The 20,328-nt window shown below is 31.1% G+C and overlaps 1 protein-coding gene across 3 annotated transcripts in view; it reads left to right on the top strand.

The window, feature by feature from the left end:
- LOC107444761 (carnitine O-palmitoyltransferase 1, liver isoform) overlaps positions 1-20,328 on the top strand; it is a 61,297-nt gene that overhangs the window by 35,561 nt on the left and 5,408 nt on the right. For all 3 annotated transcript variants that reach the window (XM_043051787.2, XM_016058980.3, XM_071186810.1), the window contains exons 9-22: positions 1,175-1,259; positions 1,341-1,455; positions 2,335-2,415; positions 2,614-2,689; positions 2,771-2,818; positions 4,168-4,275; positions 4,829-4,854; positions 5,436-5,501; positions 5,634-5,718; positions 13,735-13,899; positions 14,933-15,067; positions 16,947-17,135; positions 17,808-17,885; positions 19,389-19,481. In XM_043051787.2, the coding sequence (XP_042907721.2) occupies positions 1,175-1,259; positions 1,341-1,455; positions 2,335-2,415; positions 2,614-2,689; positions 2,771-2,818; positions 4,168-4,275; positions 4,829-4,854; positions 5,436-5,501; positions 5,634-5,718; positions 13,735-13,899; positions 14,933-15,067; positions 16,947-17,135; positions 17,808-17,885; positions 19,389-19,481 (1,350 nt within the window). The remainder of the gene's footprint in view (positions 1-1,174; positions 1,260-1,340; positions 1,456-2,334; positions 2,416-2,613; positions 2,690-2,770; positions 2,819-4,167; positions 4,276-4,828; positions 4,855-5,435; positions 5,502-5,633; positions 5,719-13,734; positions 13,900-14,932; positions 15,068-16,946; positions 17,136-17,807; positions 17,886-19,388; positions 19,482-20,328) is intronic.

Below are 20,328 nucleotides of genomic sequence, written 5' to 3'. Positions count from 1 at the left end.
AGAAAGTAAAAAAATAACCTAACAAATTCAATTCTTTATGGGCGCCTAAATTAGATTGCCGATAATTTTCACATTTAAAAATAAAAAGAGGTTTTTTTAAGAAAAAACTTATCTAATTAATGAAGAAACTCTTCTTTATATATTCTTTTCAATAATAGATTGCCTTCAGAACAAGGTAACATCGGCGATCACGAAGTTAGTCCCACTGAAAATAATCTACCAGAAAAGTCGCGACAACGAAAAAAAAGCTAAGAGGTGCGAAAAGGAACATGCGATATAAGGATATGTGTTCTCAAAACTCTGATTCTGATTCTACAGCTCACCAATCAAGGCCATTTCAACATAACGAAACGAACATCGTTTTCCACAGCTCGAGTCGACATCGGAACGTAAGAGAAGAGTCTTATATTGCTATAGCGTTCTTATATCCTTGCGTGACTTATATCGCTATATCGTTTTGCGCTCGTTGTCTTCACTAAATGGCTTAAATCAGATTTCTGATGCATCTCCTTGAATGAAAGTCGCTGTATCGTCTTGCCGATATATTCGTTAAATCGATATGTCTCGATACATCGATTTATAGCCCAGTCCTAGTTACTGTAATAATGGTAGTTTTTATCTTTAGAACGCCATTTAAATTTATCAGCACTCACATTTCTGGCATTTTGTTGTCAAATGCGAGTAGAGCTCTCTTCCACTCCAAAAACACTCTAACCCTATCGCTTAAGTTGTGATGGCTCAATGAATTGAGTGCTCACTTTCCAATGAGCTGACCCACGTTCAAATTCAGGCAGTGACTTGTCGATATGAATTCTGCCTCCGTTTTGCACTAACCACAGTACTAACATAAATATATCCTTAGTAATAGAGGGATCATGAGTCAGAATCCCTTTGACATCAGACTAATCTTGAGAGGCTTTTGTGGATTGCCTCTCCATGTAAACCAAATTTGGATTCGATCAAAAGTCCTCAAAGAAGTCCCAATGCTTCAGAATTACAGGGCTATGGAGTTGAACACCATGGCCATCTCTGGTATTTTATGACTTGGAAAAATTTATCGACATTGAATCATACACCTAATTAAGATTGAATTAAGACCTTTCCCTTAAAAATCTAAATTGTTTTCAAAGTCTTCACCCATATGCTCTTTTAACTACTGATTTCAATTTTTTAGATAATGGTCCAAAATGTCGTGCCTCTATGTTCTGCTCAATATGAACGTATTTTTAACACCACTCGCATACCAGGGAAAGAAACTGGTTCGTATTTTGCTGATCTTCTACTGAATATTAAAGTTTAAATATGTTTATAAATAATCTGTATTGAATATTTATTTTCAGATAAGCTTGTTCATTTGGATGATAGTCAGCACATTGTTGCTTACCATAGAGGTCGTTTTTTTAAAATTCCTGTTTATTATATGGGTCGTCTATTGCAACCCATTGAATTACAAAGGTAGCTGTACTATTTTAAAATGTATTTTATTAATTAATTTTAATTTTTAACAATTGAGCAAGTTTTTTTTCTTATGATTTGTTTTGCTATTGAAAATACTTAAACTTAATAGTTGAAGGTCAGTAATAAATTAGCATAAAGTGAAGCTGCTCAATTTATTGAATGAATTATGTTTAATTTTCAGAAAGATTCTAAGATTTTTTTAAAGGTATTTGATTCCAGAACAAAAAAGATAAATTTCAGTTCAGATATTTTTCCATGGCATGGTAGCAAGTATATTTCGTCTTTGGTTCTAAAACTAAACATCAGTGTTTTTTCAAGCTAAATATTATGATTCAGCCGCAATCTATGTTAGTATGTTTATTTTTGTTAGAATATATTTGTGACCTGACTAGCCAACCTAATTGCATTTGGGAAAGTTTTGTTTGATACAATCATTGTTAATTTCTTTTACTACAACAATACTTAAATAAATACTTACTTATTATAAAGCTTAAAATTGATTAAATTTTGCTGAATGAATTTAATTAAGTGCTGTGTCCAATTAATATGCATGCATTCCTAATAGAATAATTTTTAATGCATACAAAGCATAAAGCTGTAAATTCAATTTTTTACAATATATCAGTCAATTACTAATTACATAATTATAAGAATTTGCACTTATATATTTTTACATAAATAAATTTCATTTTAATAAAAAAAAATTATGAAGTAAAAATAATTACATTTATTACATTCTATAAAAACTAGATTATATGTATTTGAATGTAGAACAAATAACTTATGAAATGTTTAGTTATGTAACTTTACTGCTGATAGATATGTTTTTTTATTCAAAGCCATTGCAACATTTAGAGCATATTTTTAATTTTTCAGGCAAATTGAGAAGATTTTAAATGATAAGTCTGAGCCTCAGGCAGGTGAACAATATGTTGGTGCATTGACTGCAATTGAAAGGTTAATTATATAATATTTTTTAAAAATTATTCTCTTTAAAGTTCTTGATGTTTGTTATGTACTTAAATTTGTAAACTTTAAATTCTAAATTTTTTTTTTTTGTCTAATGTGTTATTTAGCAACACTGTAACATATAAAAGTTATTAAGTAATAAATCTTTTTGGCATACTTAATTAATAAATATTTTCTGTTTTTTAGAACTGTATGGGCAGAAGCAAGGGAGAGGTATTTTTCTAAAGGTATAAATAAAGCTTCATTGAATACCATAGAAAAGGTAATTAAATTATTTAATAATTACTTCTTAGATTTTTTAAGTTTTGTTAATTTTTTTCATTCAAAAATTTTTATGTTTTAGGCAGCATTTTTTGTATCACTGGATGATGAGGAGTATAACTTTGACAAAGTAAGTTATTTTTATTTATTTCATAATTGTATACATATAGCATACATTAAAGATATGTGTAAAGTTAATTTTTGTGGTAGTGCTAATCAGCCTACCTGAAGTGGCAGAAAATGCTGCACAATGGAGAGTGATATTGTTTTCATAGTTGCTAAATTAAAATTTCCTAAGCAAATTAATTTTTTTGTTTTAAAATTAGTAAATAATCTGATTATATGGCTTTCTAAGTTAGGTCCAATCCATAAAAATTCAGATATAGCTGGAGTCATATTGCTATTTCTTTTGGAAAGTTTTGGATTCTAATATAAGCTTTGAGTTTTCAAAGATAGTGTTTTCAAATGAAGTTATTAAATTTTTATTTTATTATCCTTGACCTATCAACAGTTATTGTTGAAATAATGCACAATTTATTAATGATTAATGTATTCATGTTAAGATATGTTGCTTGTTTGCAAACTGATATTTACCTGAAGTCAAAAGATATAAGATTTTTTCAAAGCTCATTTGCCAAGCTAAACAAAAAGCTAATGTTTGGTTTCCGTAAACTCTAAACAAACTTTTGATTAATGTTATACATGATACCACAAGAAACAAATTCTTTTGAAGTGTAAATTTGATATTTTAAATAGTAATTAAAAATATTAACAAATCTTCTAGTTATTCCAAAAAATATTAAACTTCTTTTTAAAAAATCTCAATGTATCAAATTTTTCCCACCTGATCAAAATTTTCTTTACACATATATATATATATATATATTGAGATTTTGTGCCACCATTACACAGTATATAAGGCAAAGCATAGCAGTTATGCACGCACAACAGTTATAAATGTAGCATATTATGTACTAAAATTGAAATAGAGTACCTTTAAAGAATAGCCTTTAATTGAGAATGCTAAATGAGCATACTATTGGTTAAGTCATAGTTAATTAATAATATTTACTACATTGAAGTATTGACTGGAAGATCTATAATTAATAAACAATTAAACAAATGAATTTTTCTTCTAAATATTACATTTAAACTAGTCAAACTTCTAATGACTGCATTGTCAATGAAATACTTGGTATTTTGCTATTGATACACCTTGAGAGAAAAAAATACTTAAAAATAATTTCTGTTGATTAGAAATTCTTGTGAACTTAAGTATTCTTAGAACTGTTTCTAAAAAGCAATATTGTTAGTACTAATGGATAAAAGCAATGCTTTAAGGTGTAAGGCTGCATTGATATACATTTAGTCTGGGCCTAATATATTGCGTAAAACATTTTAATTTTTCTCCTATTGCATACATAATAATGAAATTATCTTAATAATTGTTATTAATTGAAGTAAAATATTTGATTATAGGCCGATCCAAGTAAATTGGATGAATTTGGTAAAGCTATGCTTCATGGAAAGGGATATGATCGTTGGTTTGACAAGTCTTTCAATATCATTATCTCTAAGAATGCAAGGGTAAATATTTTGTTTTTTATATAAAAAAAATTCACAATTATAAGATTTATATCTTGCGCAGTACTAATTAGGGAAGTCTGGATTTTCATAATATTTGAATTTTTGAACTTTTTTTTAGATTTTGATTTTTTTAAAGAATTTTTGAGTTTTTTAATTTTTTTTATAGATTTTGGATAAATTTTTTGTGTAATTTTTGTAATATTTTGACTTTTTATCAATATTTTTTTTCTTTTATTATTCTAGCATTTATGAAAAGTGCAGGGAAAAAAATTTCAGTTATAAGTTATTGATTTTTTTTCAATTTTAAGGAAATTTTTAATTTAATGGAATTTTATGATGTTTTTTGTTTTGGTTGATATTGATAACCCTTTTAAGGGACTTTTTAGGAATTTCTTAGATCATCCTAATCCAGGCTCTAATAATGGTTTCTACTTATGTATTATGACTGACTTTAAATGCAGTAAAATGATATTGAAATAATTTTTTATCAAACATTAATCTATCAAATAATTGAGTAACATTTTTAATTCTAAAGTATTTTGTTCAATTTTAGGCTGGCCTTAATGTTGAACACTCTTGGTAAGATAATTTTAATTACATAATTCTATTTTTTAAGTTTCTTCCAAGTGCTTTGTGTGTGTGTTTTTTTAATGTATTTTTTGACCTCACTTATAGCCATTTTTTGTCTTTAATCATTAAGTACTTTTTATTAATAAAATTTAATTTTTACAAATAAATTTCACAATTCCTCTTTTTGTCTAGGCTGTTTGATCTGCTAAAGTTATTTTTATTAAATATTATTATTTTAATTAGCCAGTTAAGAATAAAAAAAGAGCAAGAAAAGTGTAGTTTTGAATTAAGCACTATTAGAATTATAAATTAAATTATAATTAATTTGTTAATTTATTCATTTTTTTTTTACTTTTAATTTTTCATTTTCTTTTAGATAAGATATAAATTATGTTTTTTACATCCTTAACTATTGATGTTTTTAAAATACTTTTTTGTTATAAAAGTTTCTTTGCATCAAAAGATATTAATGCATTGATTCTTTGAAGGACTTCTTCTAATCATAATTTTTTGGCAAAAGGATACTTTTCGCAGATTGATTAAATGCATGTTGTTTTTCGGTTTTGAAACAACTATTATTTGTTTTCTAGGGCTGATGCTCCTATTATGGGCCATGTGTGGGAATTCTGTTTAGCTCAAGAATTCAACACCAAATGGTATTTAGAATTTCGTTCTACTTGTGTATACAATTATATTGAGTTGTTTCTTACTTGAATTTTTTAATATTCAATTATTAAACATGTAGAAGATAATTTTTATGTTAAAATAGGATTATTTTTCTGTTGTAGTTATGATGAAGATGGCAACTGTATTGGAGAGTCTAGAAACAATATATTTCCACCCAGTCGATTGAGATGGGACTTTTCTCCTGAGGTAGTGTTTTCTTTAATTAATCGATTTCTTTTATTTATGCAGTTATGTAACATGTAATTAGTTATGCTGTAAATACTTTCTTATTTTGAAATTTAAAGGTAAATTTCAGTTTTTAGAAAAAAATTTAAGGGGCAAGATGCAATTTTCACTAGCTGTGGATTTTTTTTTTTACTCCCAAGAAAACATTTTGTGAAGATAAATTAGATTCATAACAAGCATGAATGTAGGAAAATGTGATATCTTACGAATTAAAATGTGATTTTACTAAAATAAAATCCAAAAAAGAAAAATTCACAAAAGCACGTGTAGAGTATTTGATAATAAAAGAAAATATTCACACAAAGTTTTATTTCTTTTTTACTAAAAAAAATTTTGAGATATGAAAAGAAATAGTCGTATTAGTTTTTTTACCCAAAAAGAGTGTGGTTCTCATTTGAATTAGTAATGTCACACTATAGATATACTAAGGTTCACTGTATCGAATCAAGAGGGACTACTGAAGAGACAGTATTTATAAAAAGAAAATATTCATTTAAATCATCAACAAAACATAGATAATTCATGTAGCAGGTTAGTACACAGCTTGAAATTAAAAAAAAATATATATATAAACAAAAAATAAATAAAAATAAATAAACTTACCAACATTTAAAAATCTTCTCTTATTAATTTTTTTCTTGATCTCATTGTGCTGTTTTTCTATTAATGCTTGTGTTAGCTGGATATTCTTAGAACTCTCTAGCCCTGAGCAAAGTTCCATATTTTATCTAAAAATAGGTCATTAGAAAATGGTGGTATAAGGCATGTAATCGCAAATGTAAAGTACAAAAGATTCGGAATCTGTTGAAAGATTCCGAATAATTAATCACATTGTTCCTCTTGCGGTATTTTTATTATTTATTTTTTTGTATAAATTACTCCAAATGCGTGAATTTAAGATTAAAGGAGTTTAATTTATGAATCATTATTTTTTTATTGTTTTAAACATGCTCTTTTTTAAAAAAATCACATTGAAACACGGAATGCTCAGATAAAATTTCTTATGGGCCCTAATACTAAAAAAAATGTATTTAAAACCTAATTGTGTATTTTATTGTAATAAAAAAATTTCAAATGTGTGATAAACATTTATAATTTTTTATGTGTATTAAAATGATTTTATAGAACTAATTTGTTGGAATAATGTTATAAAGTAAAACATCTTCATAATTAAAGCTTTTTGCAACTAAAAGTAAAACATTTCGAAATTAAAGTCTTTGTACAAAATGTTTTAGTCAATAATCATGTTAATTTCGTCTTAGGGAAAAATTATTACATCCCTGATGAATTTTGTAAAAAAAAATTTTTGATTTGTATTTTAATGTGGGACTGATTGTTTAATGATTGATTGAAGTAATTGGTTTTCCACTGTCTTTTTTTAGCTTAATACATGTATATTATACATTTATCCTAAGTTAAAATTGAATAAATATTTGAAATAGTTTTATTTAATACTCCTTACCTAAAATTTGTTAAGTTCTATAAAACTATTTTCCGTTTAATTTTAAAGAAAACTATTAAATAGCAGTAAGCTTATCAAACTTTTAATGTCTTGAAAATTGTAATATTCATGGAGAACTATAGTGAACACAGTTTAATTCACAGTTACACTCTCATAGATCGCAGAGTTTAAAAATGTTTTGCAAAAACTTATTTAGTGAGAAATCTCAAAAATATTGCCTGATTAAAAACTTCATTTGCTTCAAAATATATAAATAGTAAACAACACTTGACATGCTTCAAGCCCCCTGAGGGGGTTTACCATCTTTAGGTAAACACAGGGAGTCACGCCCCGGGGTACCCTAGTGATCTGTCCTCCCTTCCGTTTCCTCTCCCTTTTCTCCTACTTTTTCCTTTTTCTTCCCCCTTCTCGTGGTTGCCACATTAACTGGTGAGGGCTCTTTGTCTGTGTCCAATACCACCCTGTTGTATCGGACACAGACGGGAAGAGACCACCCGCGTGTTTGCCGTGCGTGGAGACCCGTGTCCCTGGAAAAGGGGATCCTGGCAGTTGAGGGGCATCCTGGTACCCCAAAACACTGCTTTGGCCCCTGCTTCAGGTAAACGGGAGGTGCATATTGACCTGTATGCATCAACCGGCTAGTCACGACCGTCATCTGTTGGCTGGGGTCAAGTCCGGGGTCACTTACTGGGCACCTCGTTAAGGGTGGAGGCTGCTTCAGGGGTGATTCGCGGATGTATAGCTATTGGTTAGCATCGGTGTCAAGTTACTCAATTTTGTTACTTGCATCCCCCATGTAGGACTCCGTGGTGGGTGATGCCGCTGATAGTGGAAGTATTTTGAAATTTTCTATGACTGAAAATAGAGGCAAGGTGTTTAGTTCTGCACACCATAGCAAAAACAGCGGAACAACCCCTTTACCGTTAGAACACACTCGATATTTCATAATAAGTTTGACAAATCCAACTGTACCAAACATTTCGTTTACAAAAGTCTCGCCATTTTTAATCCACAAGGCTCTTCTGTCAGTATTGGGAGAAGTAGCTTCTGTGAAGAAATTGCGTTCGGGTGATCTTTTAGTTGAGGTCTCCGAAAAACAAGCTGCTATATTATCCATATGCGAGAAAATCTGCTCATTTACAGTAACTGTCTCCCCTCATAAAACTCTCAACACTTCACGAGGTGTAATACCACAATCAAAATTCCTCGATGATGAAGAGGAAACTATCGCTGAAGAATTAAAAGAACAACATGTAACTGCTGTCCGTAGAATTAAGATACGTAGGGATGGTAAACTTATCCCAACGAAACATCTGATTCTTACTTTTGACACGCCGAAACTACCATCTTCGGTTAAGCTTGCCTGGCATAACTGCCCCATACGACCATATGTGCCAAACCCATTAAGGTGCTTTCAGTGCCAAAGGTTTGGCCATTCTAAAACATCTTGTCGTAGCAAGCCAATTTGTGCCCACTGCTCTGGTTTTGACCATAGTGACACTTCCTGTGAGCTGCCAGCCCTTTGCAGTAACTGCAAGGGCGCGCATGCAGCATACTCCAGGAATTGTCCAAAATGGTCCCAAGAGAAAGAAATACGAAGTGTAAAAGTGTTGCAAAATGTTACGTTCAGTGAAGCTCGCCGGATAGTCACCGCCCGTACTCCTCGGCCGGGTGTATCCTATTCCGTGGCTACTAAAATTTCATATAATTCAGTGAGCACTCAAACAGATAATCTACCAGCCCCTCCCTCACAGCCCAAAAATCAAAAAATTCCGATTCCATTGACACAGAACAACAAAAAGCCCATATTTAATTTTACTGGACCTTCAGCACCTCGTAGATCTGTCTCAACATCTCCTCCACCTACAAAAGCATCTCGGACAGATTTCTCAGTGAAGCCTCGGCCTGACTTTACGCAGCGCTCGAAGTCAAAACTCCCTCCTAGCGAAAAACCGGGACTCACCCGGAAAAAGAAAAATCCTAAATTTAATCAGTACTCTAATCAATCTACTTCTGCCATTGCACAGAAGGCAGATGATATTTTAACGTTACATCCTTCAGAAGATGAATCGCTTTTTGATGAACTTCCGATGGATGACGCACCTCCATCCACATCCAAGAAAAAGAAATAATGACAATTTCCCTTATTTCTTGGAACTGTCACAGTGCAAGAAATAAAATCTCTGATATCAGAGATATTGTATCTAAATATCACCCTTTATGTCTCGCGCTTCAAGAAACATTTTTGGTATCATCAGACAATTTTAAACTTCGCAACTATGTCTGCCATCGAAAGGATTGCGTTGATACTAATCGACCTAGCGGTGGTGTTGCAATATTAATCTCTACAAGTTTCCCATCATCTCTCATTTCATTGTCGACTCCATTACAGGCTGTTGCCGTTCAAATTTACGTTAACATCTCCATTAGAATCTGCTCTGTTTGCTTACCTCCACATGCTGCTATAACTCAAATCGATTTAAACTCATTGATTCATCAACTGCCCCCACCTTTTCTACTATTAGGGGATTTTAATGGTCACAGCGAATTATGGGGTAGTTCTGACTCCAATGCTCGCGGATGTCAAATAGGAAGACTCATTATTGATCATAACTTATGTTTACTGAATCAAGGAGAGGACACATATTTTCATGCACCCACACAGACTTTCCATTGCATAGATTTAGCTTTATGTTCACCGGCAATTTTACCATTCTCACAACTCTCAGTTGATGATGACCTTCATAACAGCGACCACTTTCCTGTCATCATTTCATATTCATCTACTAGTAATATCACTCCTAGACCCTCTGTCTTCATATATCATCATGCTGATTGGAGTCTCTTTAATCAGCTTGCTGATTTCACTGAAGATATGGTTAACTCTAGCAATATAAGTGATGCAGTTGAAAACGTAACTTCGGTAATAATGCATGCTGCCGAAGTTAGCATACCGAAAACATCTACCTCTCTTCCCCGTCACCGCCGACCATGGTGGAATGCCGATTGCTCTGCGGCTCACAAAGAGAAGCAGAGATTGTGGAACATCTTCCGTCGCTATCCAACAAACGCTAATTTTGTGGCTTATAAACGAGCTAGAGCTTTCTTTCGTAGGATAAGGCACCAAAGTCAAAGGGAGTCTTGGAAGCGTTACGTTTCATCTATCACATCTACAACGTCTCCCAGACAAGTCTGGTCGAGAGTTAAAAAGGCGAATGGTATGTACCGTGAATTCCATCTTCTGGTGTTTGAAAGACACGGTACTATTTACTCAGATCCTGTAGATGTGAGTAACATCCTAGGTGAAGCTTTTGCTGCCGTCTCCAGCCCTGACAGTTACAGCAGAGCGTTTCAAAACCATAAACGCGTTGCGGAAAAAAATAAACTAAATTTTGTGACTCGACAGCAACTGCAGTATAATCAACCATTTACTTTTATAGAATTACTACGAGCAATTACGAAAGCTCCCAATACAAGTCCTGGCCCCGATGGAATTACATATTGCATGCTACGCCACTTTATTACTGTCTCCTTGCGCAATATTCTCGATCTTTTCAATCGAATATGTTTAGAACAGATATTTCCTACTAATTGGCGTGAGGCAATTGTCATACCTATCTTGAAGCCAGGTAAGGATGCGAAAAATCCGATTAATTATCGCCCAATTGCGCTGACGAGTTGCTTCTGCAAAACTCTCGAGCGCATGGTAAATTCTCGACTTGTCTATTATCTAGAGAGGAAACATCTAATCCCCGACTTTCAAAGTGGATTTCGCAAGGGCAGATTGACTATAGACAACATTGTTGCTTTGGAATCGCATATTCTTAATGCTTTTGTTCGACGTAGCCATTTTATCTCTATCTTCTTTGATATTGAGAAGTCGTACGATCGAACATGCCGTTACAGCATTCTAAAGGCTTTGTTTAACATGGGTCATCGAGGTCATCTCCCTGCATTTATTGAAAACTTTCTGAGACAGAGGTATTTTCGAGCCAGACTGGGTAATACACTTTCTGATGTCTACATTCAATTTGAAGGTGTTCCACAGTGTAGCGTTCTGAGTGTCATACTTTTCATCGTTCATGTATCTCTCATCTTACATATTTTACCACCTACAGTTTTTGGTTCACTATAAGTTGACGATCTCAACGTCTCATGCTCAGGATCTGAGATGCGAGTGATTGAACGTCAACTTCAACTTGCTGTGAATAAAACCATCAAATGGTGTGATGAGAATGGGCATACACTTTCCCCCTCCAAAAGTTCATGCATGCATTTTTGTCGGTTGCTCAGGCTGCATAATGATCCCTTCATACACATTAATAACATTGCTATACCCGTAGTTGAAGAAACTAAATTTTTGGGAGTGATTTTCGACAAGAAGTTGACATTTGGCCCTCATATTAGACAGTTGCGAAAACGGTGTGAGAAAACTATGAACATGTTACGCGTCATTTCAAATACGCATTGGGGTGCAGATCGTATTGCCTTACTACGGATATATCGAGCACTTATTCTATCGCGTATTGATTACGCTTGTGCAGTATATGGCACTGCCTCAGCTTCTCACCTTAAAAGGTTGGATACAGTGCATCATACTGCCTTGCGTATATGTAGCGGCGCATTTCGTACTTCTCCAGTTGAAAGCCTGTATGCTGTGTGTCACCAATTGCCTCTAGATTTGAGACGCATGCAGCTCAGTCTAACATATTATTTTCACGTAGTCTCATCCACATCACACCCTCTTAAACGTGAAACACTTCCAGTAAGTTTAGAGCGGATTTATGATGCTCGACCCTCACATGTTCGCCCTTTTAATGCTCGCATGTGCTCGCTCAACCAATCATTCAATATCTGTGACTCAACAACACAATGTGTCGATCACTCGCTTATTCCACCTTGGAACGTTTCACAATATCATTTTCATTCTCCATTCGATGTACATAGTAAATCTCATGTTGCGCCTATCATTTTTCAGCAACTATACAAAGCTCATCGTCATCAATATTGTCAACATGTTCCGGTTTTCACAGATGGCTCAAAATGTCCTGGCTATGTAGGCTGTGGTATTGTTATTGCTGACGACACCTACAGTTATAAAATACCAACTATGTGTTCCGTATTCACCGCTGAGGCAGTTGCAATTCTGTTGGCATTAAGGCTTATTTCAGCTAGTTTGAATCGAAAATACTGCGTTTACTCAGATAGTATGAGCGTGTTGCGCCAACTCAACCATTTTGACAATGAAACTCATCCCATTTTGTGTTTTATACAGCATTTGCTATTTAATCTTCATAAAAATGGTTTCGATATTTTATTTTGCTGGGTTCCAAGTCACGTTGGAATCCCTGGCAATGATTTAGCCGATACAGCAGCGCGATCTGCTACTACTACTTTAAATTTATCTATACCATTCTCAGATGTAAAAATACATATTAAAAAGTATATAAAATCTTTATGGCAGCAGCAGTGGGATAACCAAGTGAATAATAAGTTGCACGCTCATAAGTCAAATTTGGAACCCTTCCCTGTGTTGCGACTACGTAGTGCAGATGTTAAGCTTACCCGTCTGCGAATCGGACACACCAGACTGACCCATCTTCATTTGTTGTTTGGTGAACCACCTCCTCAATGTAACACTTGTGATGTTTTACTTTTGATTCACCATATTTTATTCACTTGCCCGTATTTTAACAGACATCGTCTTGCCTTTTTTGGCAGTTCTATTTTATCTATGGGAGATTTGTTAGGTGACTCTCATCATCCGAACATTTTTGCATTTTTAAGTGCTATTAGCATTTTAAATTGTATATAAGTTTATTCTGTTCAAGAATTTATTCATTTTTAGAAGGATATTCTTACTTTTATACTATTTTACTGTGTTTTAACGTTGACATGATTTTATTCCAATATTACCGTTGATTGTTTGTATATGATTTTATCAATTTTTAATTATATTTAGGAAAATAAGTATGCACTTCAATTTTGACATGTATAAACATATTGTTTGGCGCAGCATGTCCACATTTGGATTTTGTGCCATTAAACTCTACATTCAATCAATCAATCGACATGCTTCAAGCGCTTCAAAAATATGTTACCGTTTTCAAAATTTGCCAGGCATAAACGAGATAAAGCAAAATTGATTTAAAATAAAAAACGCGAAGTTGCTAATGTAAAATAAAGGTGAGAAACAAAACTAGAGAAACCACAGTAACCGAGAGGGAAATAAAATGAAATACAGAAAAAAGGACAACCACAGGCAAATCAAGATAAAATGCATTTCCAAGTGCTATGGAGAGGTTTTTCTATTTTGAAACCAGCTGACTGTTATTTGCTATATAGATATTTTTGAAACAAAGGAAATTTTTAAGCAGGTAATAATTTTACTGCTTCACTTTCTTAGGATTATTTATTTAAATCCCACTTTTTCTTTCGCTCAATTCTAAAATAACTTTTTGAAATATTAATATTGGAGACATAAAATCATGCATTTGTTTTCATAAACATTTCAGGTCATTACTGTGATAGACAACTGCAAACAATCTGCTGAAACTGCCATAGCAGATGTTGATCTCAAACTATTAATGCATGATGCATATGGTAAAGGATTCATGAAAAAATGTAAAGTCAGTCCAGATGCTTATATTCAAATGGCTTTGCAATTAGCTTATTACAGAGTAAGTATTTTTTCAAAGTATTAAAATATCATATTTTTTATCCTGTGGCAATATATTTTTAAAATTTATGTGGAGAATTTTACTTTGGCTATTCTGTAGACTCCATATAATCTGAGTTCCACCTAATTCAAAACTGTTACTCACGTTGGAATAGAGCACACAGATTTTTTTGTGTACTGGCAATCAAAATTATGAACAAAATAATTATTTTTTTAAATCTACATATGCAATATTGAAAATCTGCGTGTTCGTGCAATGTTTCATGTAGGAAATGAAATTAATTGTTACATTTCTAAAATGATACATCTTGGTGCTGAGTAAGCTAGGTAGCCTTAAAGATTCGGGGAAATTTTTAGTCTCCTAAAAAGTCAAGGAAATGTTAAATTTCTAAGTCAAAAAAAATTTTAATTTCTTAATATATGTATATTTTTTTAAGGTCATTTTAAAATGTAAATTTTCTAGTACCTAGAAAATTTTTATTTTGTTCTCTTGCACAACTTTGTCAGAAGCGTTCATTTTATTTATAAACATTTACAAAATAAATAACATTTTTGTATTTTGTTTGATTTGTATAATATATTTGTGGAGTTATAAAAATTTGGAACTTGACATTTTTGCTCCAAATAAATAATATACAATTTTGTGCATATACTGTACATGCAGCATGTAATGACTAAGTAACTGTTGTTTTTAGTTTACTTCTTTTCAGTTTTAGCTTCTAAAAATGTGATTTTATTCTGTGTTGTGTGCTTCTTTTATGTAACAATATATTTTTTAAAAATTATTTGGAAATTGATTTTGTTATTCATTGCTCAGAGATATGAAATGTGTAGTAAGAATATTCTTTCACCCCTTTTGTAAATATTATTCAGCATTAACTACATTAACTCCAAAACCTTTTATTTCATTTCTTCATTAAAAAAAATTCTCTTTACAATAGTTTTTATTCTTTTTTTATTTTTGAAAAACAGAAATCTACTCATATAACATGTACAGAAAACAACCATATAACTACAATGTTTTCTTTCCATAGGACTCTAGAAAATTCAACCTGACCTATGAAGCCTCCATGACTCGGCTTTTCCGAGAAGGTCGTACTGAAACTGTTCGACCTGTTACTCTCGAATCTTGTGCTTGGGTGAAGGCTATGGTTGATGCAAATGCACCAGTGAGTATTTTCTTCCTTTCTAAGCTACAGTGTGGTCCAATATTGTTGAATGCATTTTATGTTGGCACAAAAACAAATTTTGGTAAATACATGTTTATTATTTTCAAAGAAAACCAATTTAAATTACTCTTAGATAACAAAACTTTAAACATTAATTAACTTTCACCAAAGTCGGTAGATGGTATGACAACCTTTCACTAGAAAATTTTACCAGTTGCTATGGTACAGGACAAAACAATGTTTGTTTTTTTGTTCAATGAAAGCAAATTAGTTTTAACTATTCAAAGATGGTTTTGTTAAATCCAATTGTAATTCTATGATTGTAATTGTAATTCTCTGTTAAAGGATGGTACTTACAGATTAAAGACATGAAAGTGGATCATATTAAAACCATATTTTATATGCCGTTATTGGAGCTCGCATGGAAGTTAAACTTAAAAATCTTTCTAAGAAAACAAACATAGTTGCATTTCATATTTTTTTCAAAAATAAATTGCTAATATTATATTATGTGATTTAATTTTTATTTGATTATTAGTGAAATTTATTCTATTTAATTTTATCTTTGTAAATTCTTCATTGTATTATATGATTTGGCATTGGCTTTTTTTTAAATTATTGATTAAAATTGAAAATTTTGGCTTATATTGAAAATTTTAGCACCAATAGTTTTTGCTATTTAGATTTAACTAATTAAAATCAAAATTGGATAGTTTTTTTTTTTTTAAAAATTGTAAAAAGGTTTCCTGTTTATTTAATTTAAATTTGTTTTATTTTACTTAAATCATATTTTTTGATTTGATAAGATCTGATTTTTTTATATTTAGTTAAGTTTTATAAATATAATTCTAATTGAATTATTATTCAAAATAAATTTTAACAATAAATTTAAAACTATATTGCTGCATTATAAAAAAATGCTGCTATTTAGTTCACAATAAATAGTTATGCAATTTTGCGAATTGAAACTTATTAACACAACGATATATTTACATTTAGTTTTAAAACTATGAAACTCAATAGTCTTAACGAATCTAATATTAAAATGCTTTGTAAATTTTCAAATGAGTGATTTTTTTTTCAAGAAAATATATCATTTGATTTAAATTTGATTAATGATTTTTTTAAAGAATAAGTTGATTTTAATAAAGGATGGCTGATTAAAATTGTTTTTGTTTTTTATCATTAGGTTTGGACTTACACTTTGGTAACACATCACTAAAATTTTTAATTTAATATAAAGTTCTGACTTGTTCATAGGTAACAGCTCTTAAAAATAACCTTATCCCATAAACCTGTCTGTTCCTTTAATATTTAGTTACAAAAGAAAAAATTAATCTTATGTTAAAGGTTCTTTAGCAACCTATGTATTTTTAAGCTTTTTTGACTTTTGCAGTTAATAATAAATTGTTAAATGTAATACATAAATTGATGTGCTATACTATTTTAATTAGGAAATGATAAATTAGTTGTAAAATGTTTATATTTTTAATTGAGTTTCTCAAATATATTTTTTCAAATCTAATTATCTCATATATATTATTTTATCTACTAATTATATTTGTTTTTATTTATCATTGTCATCTCTTACCTATTATTATTATTACTATTATTATAGATTATAGAAATCTCTTATCTATTAATTTTATCTCATTATCTCTTTTATATTTTATCCATCAATTATATTGTTTGTTTTTAATTATAGTCATTCTTACCTATTATTATTATTACTATTATATATTATTCTCTCTTATCTCATTACTCTATAATCTATTATCAATAGTATATGTTTTTTTATTTCTTTTAACAAGAGTATTTTTGTCTCATTATAAAATTTTTAATTTGCTTTATATTACAGCAATGTTATTTATATTTTTAGAATGAGGAGAAGATTAATTTGTTGCGTAAAGCTTGCCAGAGGCATCAGAGAGGGTATCAGGATGCAATGTGTGGAAAAGGAATCGACAGGCACATGTTCTGCCTGTATGTTGTAGCTAGATACCTCAATGTAGAATCTCCATTTTTGAATGAAGTATTAAGTGAACCTTGGAAACTCTCTACTAGCCAGGTATAGTTTTTTTTTAATCATAGTATTTCGAGTTCAAAGTTTATTGTTCCTGTCATTTTATATAGTTTATTTATATTAGTCTAGTCATTAAGTCTAGTTTATTGTATATTATTGACATTGGGGAAAGGTGGTGCACTTCGTTTTGTTTTCCAGTGTCACCATCTATGACCAAGAATTCGACTTCTGCCATACACATTCGTCTCAATCCGTTTTATCAGGCAGATCCATTCGTTTATCCATGGATCGTAATTTTGTCCTGAGCCAGAGAACGATCAATTTCCAATTCCGTATCCCTAGAGGTGTAAATTCTTATAAGAGCATGGAGGACTTTGTGACCCAACAAATTTAATGTGCACCAGTCACCCTTTACTACACGGGGAGTCTTCGGCCAGTTTGGGTTTGAACTCATGACCTCTTGGACATGGTGCTCTTACTAAGTTAATTAACATTATACTTTAGTTTGTGAACTTTTATTTGCTTAGTAATTTGAGCTAGATAGTTAATTTTGAAATCATTTGGTTTGAATAGTTAATTCTGAATTTATTGTTGTGCTTTTACAATACTATACTTATGCAAGTGATACAAAGTATTTGTAATGGGTATCTTGTATAATAAAAGGATACAAATTGAATTCAATAATCAATTTTTTGAAATTTTCTTTTCTTTCATTAGACTCCTCATGGGCAAACAGATATGATAGATTTGAAAAAATATCCTGATCATATTTCTGCTGGTGGAGGATTTGGGCCTGTAAGTAGATTTATAAAAATTATGTCATTTCTAACTGTTATGGCATTTCTAACTGTTGTTATATCATTTCTAACAGTTCTAGAAAATTGAACCTTAGACTTTTTATTATAATTCAAGGCAATTTAATTTTTTAAGCTCCTCAGTTTACTTGTTTACTCCATTTGCCACCTTACTCTACACACTTGTGTTCAGTAGACTCTTTTATGATAATTATAAAAGCAAAAGGATTTATAGTTTTAAAATAAAAGTATCAATGACTTATAAAATGCATAAAAATAATTTGATGCTTCCTTTTATAATTGTGACGTAATTATGAAAGTTAATTTTAATAATAAATACAGTACACTCTCGATTATCCGTGCGCGGATTATCCGGTTTGCGGATTATCCGTACTCATTCCGGAGTCACACAAAAAATATAAACAGAAACATTTTCAAGATTAAAAATATTTGATTCATGAAGTTATACCACTACCAAATTTTTGGAAGCAATATTCGTTATTGGATTGCAGTATATGGAATATCAGCAGCATAGCCAAAGGTAAAATCGTCTACGTTATCATGATCTTGGAGAAAGATCATACCGCTTGATAAACAATCCTCTTCAGATGTTCAAGAAAAATATGATAACAGTATTCTCGAACAAGCAAAAGAAATCTAAGATTTCGAAATTCTTGATGGAAATTTAGAAGATTGGTTTCTAAGTGATGCATGTGAGCCTGGCTTCCAGTATTTGACTGATGAAGACATCGTTATGTTGTTAAATCAAATAGTGATGATAGTAACTGATGCAGAAGATGTAGTAAATGAGGGAAATACAATTTCTCATTCTGCTGCTCTGTGGAAACTTTATTGGATTATATGGGAGGATTTGATTACAGTGACATTACTGCTGTTCGTAAAATATGTGTATCGATATGTAGCGAAGACTCATTACACATTTTTTAATAAGGAAAATTCCTAGTTTGATGATATGCATGCAAATGTCAGTAATTTTTTGTACTGATATTGAATTTGTCTTTAATTAAAGGAATTTTCGGATTATCCGTGTTTTTCGATTGTCCGTGCGACCTGTCCCGGTGATTAACCCGGATTATCGGGAGTGCACTGTATTAATTCTTTTAATAAATAAAAATACTACTAAAGGGCTGAGGGAAATACCCATATTTTTAAAACCATGTTAGTTTGATTTTATAAAATGAAAACTAATAGTAAGAATTTCTCGAAGATAAAGATTCATTGTTCAAAAAAGATAAACGCAACTAGGTAACTATTGGTAAAAAAAATGTGCTGCGCAGATAAAAAGATGTTTTTATTTATTTTGTGACTGCAGGAATCCAAACTATTATTGAGTTGCTATTATGAATGTTGTACATGAAATCTTTACCATCTAAAACTTTGCTTGAGTTTTCTGGATCCCCGTCTGTTGCTAAACCTGATTTTCTACTTAATCACATATTTTATTTATTTTTTTATTAACTCAGTTTTTGCTTTTCAATTTTAGGTTGCAGATGATGGTTATGGTGTGTCATATATAATTGCTGGAGAAGACACAGTTTTCTTTCATATATCTAGCAAAGTATCATCACCTGAAACAGTATGTATACGTTTGAATTCCGTTTGGATAATTTCCTTTATAAAGAATATAATACAGCAGTATTCATTTATGAATGATTTTTGTGAACTATTCAGTGAGCTTAAAAACATTTTTAAACTTATTTTTTATAAATTACCTGCAAAAAATATGATTAGTTTGTTGCTATTTTCAGTTTTAACAATTTGTTTTTTTATGTTTTTGTTCGTTTTTATTTTATTTTTTTTTTCAATTTTAACAATTTGTTTTTATAATACTATAACAATATGTTTAGATTAACAATTTAAAAAAATGTTTTCAAAGGAAAAATATATTGATTAAATCTGTGCACCATTATATGTTACATTCTTTAAAAAAAAAATTTTTTTTGAAAAAATGTCACCAATTTGCATTTGTTTTTATTTTGTAACAATCACTTGTAATTTTCTTTTTTAACCCCTTAACTGCCGCGGGCGTATATATACGTCTCGGCCAGACGATGTGTTAACTGCCGCAGGCGTATATATACGCTTTCCCGAAGTACGATGCTTTGCATTGCGCTGCTATAAATAGAACTACACCCCTACTTCAGAATGCAGTAAAATGACCTTGAAAGTGTTTGCTTTGCAAATATATTACTAATTTCGGAGAAGGGGGAATGGGAAAAGGATGTTATGGAAAAGTGATATCGTACTAATCGTTTGCTTGTCTTTTTTTGAGTAAGGTCGGATTTATTCTTTTATCGATTTCATTTCCCGCGTGTATTTGGTACTTTTTATTCTTTCCATCAACGCCTTCAAATGCATCGCGAAAATGTGCTGTTTGTTCAAGAAAAAAATTCGTCGTCAATCCCGCTATCAATGCAATGAAT

This window comes from Parasteatoda tepidariorum, chromosome 10, assembly GCF_043381705.1.
Source record: "Parasteatoda tepidariorum isolate YZ-2023 chromosome 10, CAS_Ptep_4.0, whole genome shotgun sequence".
In the NCBI taxonomy this organism is placed as follows: domain Eukaryota; kingdom Metazoa; phylum Arthropoda; class Arachnida; order Araneae; family Theridiidae; genus Parasteatoda; species Parasteatoda tepidariorum.
This window is presented reverse-complemented; position numbering and strand designations above follow the sequence as displayed.